The 8,587-nt window shown below is 34.3% G+C and overlaps 1 protein-coding gene across 3 annotated transcripts in view; it reads right to left on the bottom strand.

Annotated features, from left to right (window-relative positions):
• Nucleotides 1-2,361: 2,361 nt before the first annotated feature.
• LOC136850702 (major facilitator superfamily domain-containing protein 4A-like) overlaps nt 2,362-8,587 on the bottom strand; it is an 87,877-nt gene continuing 81,651 nt past the window's right edge. For all 3 annotated transcript variants that reach the window (XM_067124525.1, XM_067124524.1, XM_067124523.1), the window contains exons 11-13: nt 7,132-7,202; nt 5,767-5,884; nt 2,362-3,911 (exon numbers count right to left, since the gene is read on the bottom strand). In XM_067124525.1, coding sequence (XP_066980626.1) covers nt 3,706-3,911; nt 5,767-5,884; nt 7,132-7,202 — 395 coding nt within the window. In that variant the 3' untranslated portion in view covers nt 2,362-3,705. The remainder of the gene's footprint in view (nt 3,912-5,766; nt 5,885-7,131; nt 7,203-8,587) is intronic.

The following is an 8,587-nucleotide window of genomic DNA, read 5'->3' as shown; positions in this document are numbered from 1 at the left end:
AAAACTTTACTCGCGCGGCCTGATTCCCGCCAGTTGCCGACCGGGACAGGTTACGGCCTTTTTGGGGCTTCGCCCCCCAGCCAGGTCAGGGTACGTCGCCCTAAGTTAGTTTTGGTAGGTAAGGTATGTTTAGGTCAGGACCTGGCATTATGGGAAAGGTAATGTCGTATTATATATGAGAAACCTGTCCCGGTCGGCGACTAGCGGGAACCAGGGCGCGCAACTACAGTAGTTTTACCTGACTAGTCTAGTGACCATCTCAAGTCATTACGGATAGGGCTTGACCGTCAGTGACCAAAGAATATGCGTTCTCGGCTTAACATATCTTAGGCCTAGTCTTGGCACGGCTATAAGCTATTGGTTATTTTTTCATCAAAAAAAAACTTTGTTTATAACATAAAAGGATTAACGAAACATTAATTACTCACCAGGCTCGGCGGGGCGATAATTTACACCTTTCCTTAGCAAATCTTGATTTTCACAGCAACACTACCGAGAACTTTACACCAATAACAAGAGGGGTGAAACAGTCAAGAGACGGATATCATCGACAGGTATACTGTCTATACATTACTATTATTTTCCAAATAAAAATACTGTAATTGTTATTGTTTTTTAAATTCACGGCTTTACAAGACTATTTTCTCTTTCAGTTGCAATATAGACAATAATATTATTGATATATTATTATTCAATAACAGAGTAGACAAAAGTATCTCTTTAGCTGGCGAACTCAGTCTAATGAAAGATGGGTCTGTAGTCTGTACGTGCGCAAGTGGTGACGTTACCTAGCCTAAGTATCCTAAATTATAGAAAACAGAGTGATTAATGGGGTATTTTTATTTTTTATCTGTTATTTACTTCTCAGTCACACTATTTGTCTTTATTAATTTCAAGTATATAATTCGTATTTAAAGAAAAAAAATAATACAAATAGTATGATTAAAATATATACATAATGTTTCTGTCTATTCTTGTTATAGCTTATTTAAAGTTAATAATATTGGTGGAGTGGCCAGTTTACACAGTACTCCATCAGTAAATTACTGTGTAATATTATAAATGACTGTATAATATTATTATTATTATGTTTAGACTGAAGTAATTAGTAATTTATAAGAAGTTACTGCAGGAAACGAGTAGATTTGAGAGAGAGAAATGAACAAAGCATCTTACACATTAGCCTATAATGTAATTTGGCATTTAATTAGATAATTAACCTTTGAAATGTAAGCTTCTATCCTCATGTCTTTTTTTGTAGATTTTCCAGCTTACCTTCTGTAGTGGAATAATTAGCATGATATGGCTACATAACAACTTGTGAAGTTGATAAAGGGATGAAATGACATCGAGTATAATGTGTAAGTTTTTTCGTAATTGGATGTGGAGCCAGTAACAGCACAATTGCTAGGGATGTTTGATTGCCGCAGCCTGAGCTCTGAAAAACAACAGCTCGTTGCTGACTGACTTGGTTCCATGTAACGGACCCAGCATTTTGCGGGCTAAATGACGTCATTGGCCGGCTCGTGCTGCTTTTTCGCAGCAAGTGAACAGACTCATCTTTTATTAGAATTTGGGCGAACTGTTGCCAATCTGCCAAAATCGCTGTTAAAAAAATTGTCATGAAATTCTTCGTTTGTTTACACTTCTATGCACACATGCTATTCACGTTCAAATTAGGTAAAAGCCTGTTTTAAACTGTGTGCAGTTATGCTGATTTTTGTTGTTGTTAATTAGACTTGATACGTTTTACAGCCATACACCCGTAAAAACAAGATTTGCCAGAATAGACACCATATATATACGAGTGTGTGTATATATATATATATATATATATATATATATATATATATATATATATATATATATATATATATATATATATATAGAGAGAGAGAGAGAGAGAGAGAGAGAGAGAGAGAGAGAGAGAGAGAGAGAGAGAGAGAGAGAGAGAGAGAGAGTTGATAAGCAATGCACCATGGAATGTGGACATAGGTAACAGCGAGACGAATGCTAAGACCACACACAGGAACAGAGAAGGAGAGTAGGTGGAATAAGATGAGCTGGGTTCTAAGGTGGACAAATTTTGGGTTTTCTCGTGTATGAGAGGTGAAGTCACCCGGTAGCAAGTGAAAGCAGCGACCCATATTTAAGTGCTTAGGCCTACAATGAACAAGAATGGTTATCGTATGGTAAGACTGGATAAGGGAAAGTTCACAAAGGGCCATCAGCCAATTAACTGCCTTACCGGGTATCTACTTAACTGCTTCGGTCAACAAGCCTACCTCGCATTGCCTTGCACGGTAATGAAATCCTATCATCTCGTTTATGAGGATGTTAGAAGTTACGAAAATCACTCGCTTCAGGAATAATTTAATGTAGTGTACACTAAAACAAAGACATCGCTGAAAATTTATAACAGAGTTTATCTTATTAAATAAAAAATCCAAAATATAGAGCTTGTAAGGATACACATATACTCATATATAGCGTTTTAAGTACAGTATGTACATATATACAAGGAAACACCACAATGGTAAATATATATATCTCTATATTGTACAGTACATGTGCATGTAAGCAAGCTTACACAAGTATATGCATGTACACAACTATTATATGCACATATGTGTGCATACATACTACAATATATTTACAAGATTGTATATATATATATATATATATATATATATATATATATATATATATATATATATATATATATATATATATATATATATATATATATATACTGTATTTAGATGTACATATCTACATACATGTACAACAGATGTATATGCATATTATGTTGTATACCTCTATTTATGTTTCATGCATATTTGTATGTGAACCTATACCTATTTTGTTTGTATTATATTTTATTTTGTTCAGTATCATTTTTTTTAACAAAAAAATCTTAAGGAAAGATTTCTACCTGTTAATCAACAAAATCTAAAATACAGAGTAAAAACAGGACGGCAACTCAGAAACTCTTATTCTAGTACATGGATCGTTGCCTGGCATTAAATAGAATAAAAAAAAATCCTTGCAGAATGTCAAAAGGTACTACTACATTATTGCTGTAATACGAGTACATCGTAACATTATTTTAACAAGATAAAATCTTTACACTAATATCACTGTACAAACAATGCTAGTTACATTTGCAGGTATTGACGAGGATAGAAAAATGGGTTCTTTATTCGCCCCTAAAACAGCATCAGTAACATGTATAAGAGAAAGTTACAGCACAAAAGCAACGATGGAATTTATATTAGAATGGAAAATATACGGTTAGCCTAACTTCCCTCCCTTTCGACACCCTGGTCTAGGATGAAAAGTGTATCAAGGACTTGTCACGTCACTAATGTCAGAAAAAGTTACTTGTTCCTTCATAATTGTTAACTCCTTGAATCTTAACATTAATGACTCCTTATTTTTACATATTCTTGTTGCTACAACCAGCACAAATTTTTGTCGAGAAGACACATATCTCCACAGTCATTCCTGCAGTTAATATGTACATAACGTGTCCACACACACAGGAATCGAATCTTCGTTTCGACATTAATATTCTTATTGCTTACATCCCCTTCTTCTTGGGCGAAGTTTAGCCTACTTCCCTCTGTGATTATCTTGGTCTGTGTATTATCCAGTCCTGTTGTCAGGAAAGCAAATGATTCAGGCATGGTGTTGGTTTCTTCTTTAAAGCTGCGTTGGAGAGGATGGTTTATTGGTCTCTCCCGCTGGATCACTCCCGGCGGCTTCGTCTCCCACCGAAGATTCAGAGAGGTCACGCTTCATCCTGGAATAGTACTTCACGTGGTGTTTCATCAGACCACTGTCTTCTGTTTCATCGGCCTTCTTTCTTAGAAGAATGACTTGGAACCGGTTGAATATACCCTGTTCAGCTGCAAAAAGAAAGAATATCCTTCAGGTTTTAACCTCAGTGAGTCAGCTACTTTTTCTTTCCTCTGAAAACTGTAATCAGAGGTACACGTATAGATACCAAAACAATAAGCAAAGCGCTTCATATCAGTTTGGTTATAGTTATTAAACATAACTCGTTAATGGGTCCAGTTACTCATTTGATTGACTAGTTAAATTTCAAAACTGGAAATTAACAAAATTTACTGTTCTGATTGAATTACTTCGATCAATTAAGTCAGTTAAATATAAAATTTAAAATACTACCTTCAATGCACCACTAAATAATTTAACAGCGATGCGGTAATATACCTAGAAAGGGAATGTCGGACAGATGTTCGACAAGATGAACTGTCAACCCTGAAATTCAAAACTGAACCAGTAGACCACCTGACACCATTCCACGTTACTTCCGATTAACTTTTATTTTTTTATCGCTCCCTCGACATGGTATAAATGTGTGTTTTTTTTATTTATCTCATGTTATGCTGTCTTTGTCCCAAAAATGTAAGTAATTTATGTTGTTACTTGTAATTCCCGTGATTGTTGTAATTTCCGGTACTAGCCTGTGATTGTTGAGGCTAAGTTTTAAATTGTACATTGTACTGTTGTTGTGAAATGTGCAAGGATTATAACATTTGATTGAAACTGGATGATATATATATATATATATATATATATATATATATATATATATATATATATATATATATATATATATATATATATCTGTGTGTGTGTGTGTGTGTGTGTGTGTGTGTGTGTGTGTGAATTTGTAATTTTTAGGTATAGCTGGTGTCGTTTCTCATTTTAACCAAAAAATTAATATAAACACAAATAAACATTAATTCATCAGGCCTTTGCTCATCATTTTCACTGAATTAATTATTAAATGATCACCTAACTTTTGAAATTTAATTCAACTAGATAAATTTTAAATTTAGCATTAATTATTCTACTTCATATGGCAGTGAGGCTATAATAGTGGGACTGGGATAGATAGCGAAATATAACCTAAAATTGTACGTTCTTGAAACAGAATTTTAAGAATAAGGCTTGCAGCATTTATTACTATTTTGGGTTAATGTGAAATTATAGGAACAATTAATATAAACCTTGCATCAATGCCACCCTAACCTCGCTCTGATCTCACAGAAAAGACAATAAAACTGTCAGGAACTGTTAGTGAATATAAGTACAGTGCTTCCAGTTTAGGGTAAAATACTCTAATATAGGGCAATCTGACCTCACTTACGGTAAAGCTTAGGGCAAAGAAAATATAGATCTTAATAAAGTACGGAATGTTGTCGCACCTGTGGACACCCTCCCTCACCACTGCTTAATTTCGATGTACTGCACAATGCAAGCGAAGGAGAAACAACAGATGAAGAAAGCAAATACAGATCTTGATTTGTGACAACATTTTCTCCCTCATCAGGCTCCTTTTGGGGAACTTGACTGAATAGTTCACGGAAGAGGCCTGACGGAGGGCGAAGCTGCTGGGACAAATCAAGATCTGTATTTCCTCTCTTCCTCTGTGGTTTCTCCTTCGTTTGCACTGTGGAGTACATTGAAATGTTCTCTCTTCGTGACTGAGAAGAATACAGCTGCCCTTACGTATAGGTAAGCAGAATGAGAGTGCCTTGCCCTAAACTTCGTGACCCTCTCTGATATTGCAGCCATTTTTTTATGTTTGAAGTAATCACGCTGTTGCATTATATACAAAGTTATTAACAATTCCACTTCAACTGCAAAAGCTTTGGCGAGAGAACTGTATCAAGAAGGACATCTATAAGGAATGTATTAACTGGAATCTCATGAAGGAAAAGGGAAACTTACAAGACTGTCGAACGATTGTCTGAGCAACCAAGTAAAGCGCGATGTACAGCACGAACGACAGGACCGTCATTATAACCCCTGAGACGAGCAGGCTGGCTGGACCAAAGGCGGCAAATTCCTGAGGATGAAGAGAAAAATTAATATAAATATGATTACAGAAAACCACAGAGATTACAACTTCAAGCAAAGCCATAACTTTTTATCGTGATACAATGAATTCAGCTATGAGGTGAAGAAATATATCAGCAACTTACCGTATATTATTGCAATGGGAGCATGAAAGACACCTTTAAATGCGTCACAAACCCAGAGCTCTATATCAAGTTAACGATGTACAGGAGTTTGGTTCTAATGACAGAATGTATACTTGATGAAATGATTTTGCGCCCTATCCCTTCACGAAACAGACGTCACTTTCAGGCAGGTCTTTGAGAGAAAACCTTGTTTTTAAACAAGGAATTATGTTGTCAAACTTTAATTTTGTATTTTTTTAAATTTGACTTTATTAATAACCATATCATTTAACTTCTAAACTAGAAAAAGACTTCGAGTCGTAACTCCATAATACTAGTTATGTTCACCTTTATTTTACGAAGATATCGTTATTTCGTTTTGCTGTCCTCAGGGCAGTTCGGGAAAGCCCTCTTCTAAGCTGCAAACTGACTATCTCCTTCTACAACGTGGCGTTTCAGTAGCTGTTACAGGGTTACAAGATATTCACCGACTCACCGAGAGACTCGTTTCCAACAGATGAACAAAATTCCTGGTTTTGCTGGTAACCAATTGAACTCATCAAAACAAAAGTCTTTTCTTTGGCGATTTGCCAGCGACTAGTGTCGGTGGGCGGTTAAATACCTTCTCTATTTTCCGGAAAGGAAATCTCAAGTTTATTATGCAGACAATTGCTGAACTCACCGTATGTGATTACTTAAAAGGCTATATCATTATTCTTTTTTCATTAAAATGCTGGTTATCAAGTCACGGCTGTATAATGTTCCTTTTAGTGATAGTTGTTTATCAATTGTGTCATTCATGTTTTTCTTACATTCTCAGTTACCGCCATTTGTCAATTATTTGGAGTTATATTTTACGAAGTTCGTTAAACTCTAATAAATTCATTTTCGTACTGACAGCATACTTTCTGTTTTACTTCTATTTAACATTAGATTTTCCTGTGATTAGCAGGAGTAAAGAATTCTTTTTTTTTCAAATTTATCTCAAGATTATTGCTGTAAAACAGATTAGTCCAAAGCACACTACCCCGTGGCGAACCCCACGCTCATACATTTTTTGTATTTTGTTAGTAATTTGAAATCATAAATTTTAAATTATTACAGTCCCGGTTAACAGCAGTATAGTACTCACATGGCCTATGATGACAGGGATAAGCATTTCACCAGAAGCTGCTGTGGCGACCAAAATACTAGTCAAGAACGCTGGAAGGTACAGAAAAATTTTATCAGTGTGGCTGACTCTAAATAGCGCTTAAATTAAATAACTTTATATATGCATGCATAAATACATACATACACATTTACATATATATATATATATATATGATATATATATATACAGTATATATATATATATATATATATATATATATATATATATATATATATATATATATATATATAATGTGTGTGTGTTCCAACTGAATTAAGAACTTGTGTTTTTGTAACTGAGTGCACCCATTGGTAAGTCAAACAATGATTGCCCTAGGGCAGTGGTTCTCAAACTGGGTGCCGTGGGACCTTGGGGTGCCACAGACAGTGCCTAGGGGTGCCGCAAGATTGTCGTGAATTTTGTCTTGGCTTGATCATCTCAATGAACATTTGTAAAAAATAAATAAAGTTACCAGAAGACTTCATATAATTATTATCAGTTTCTCTACTCATATATATATATATATATATATATATATATATATATATATATATATATATATATATATATATATACTGTATACATATGTATGTATGTATGTATATATATATATATATATATATATATATATATATATATATATATATATATATATATATATATATATATATATATATTAATTCATGCGATTTGGTGGGATGGTGAACAAGGGGTGCCGCGGTAATGATTACATTAGTTAGGGTGCCATCACTGAAAAAAGACTGAGAACCACTGCCCGAGGGGTTACTGTTACGTGACAGTAGACATTAATGTAGATTTTAACTAAGTTTTAAGTGAACTCAATTACCTTACGTGGAATAGGAATTTGTTCGTATTTTAAGAAAAAAAAAAAAATCATCTCAAATCAAGACGTGTAACGTGTCGAAAAGTGTGTACATCGGTAATCTCTCAAAAGAGGCATTTTTGTTTCTCGGGAAACTTGGAAAGTTGTCTCGTATTTCTAAGAATTACGTTTGCCTAAACTTTCGGAAAACCTGTTTACAACTTTCTCAGGAAACGCAGTACCCTCTGTAACACTGCTTTTAAAATAGGAGTGGTGGAATTCTAACATTTTCAGGTTTCTTTTCATTCCTTTGTGGCATTTTACAACAGACGATTTTTTTTTTCACTGGAAACTGATTTAACATTCCATAGAATTATCTATAACTTAAGTTTTTAATTGATCACTGTCCATGCTATTCTCACATTACAGTATTCTGTGTAATAAATGGACATTTCTAATGTGGATTTAATCTTCCTTTCAAAGCAAAATCCTTACTTTCAAGTAGATTAATTTTTTCTGATGCAAATCACCGCCTTTTGATTAAAGTTTTGTTGTATACAAAATAAGTGAGTAAAGACATAATCTTAATTAACATGAAAAATGAAGGTAAAA

This window comes from Macrobrachium rosenbergii, chromosome 22, assembly GCF_040412425.1.
Source record: "Macrobrachium rosenbergii isolate ZJJX-2024 chromosome 22, ASM4041242v1, whole genome shotgun sequence".
Taxonomy (NCBI): domain Eukaryota; kingdom Metazoa; phylum Arthropoda; class Malacostraca; order Decapoda; family Palaemonidae; genus Macrobrachium; species Macrobrachium rosenbergii.
This window is presented reverse-complemented; position numbering and strand designations above follow the sequence as displayed.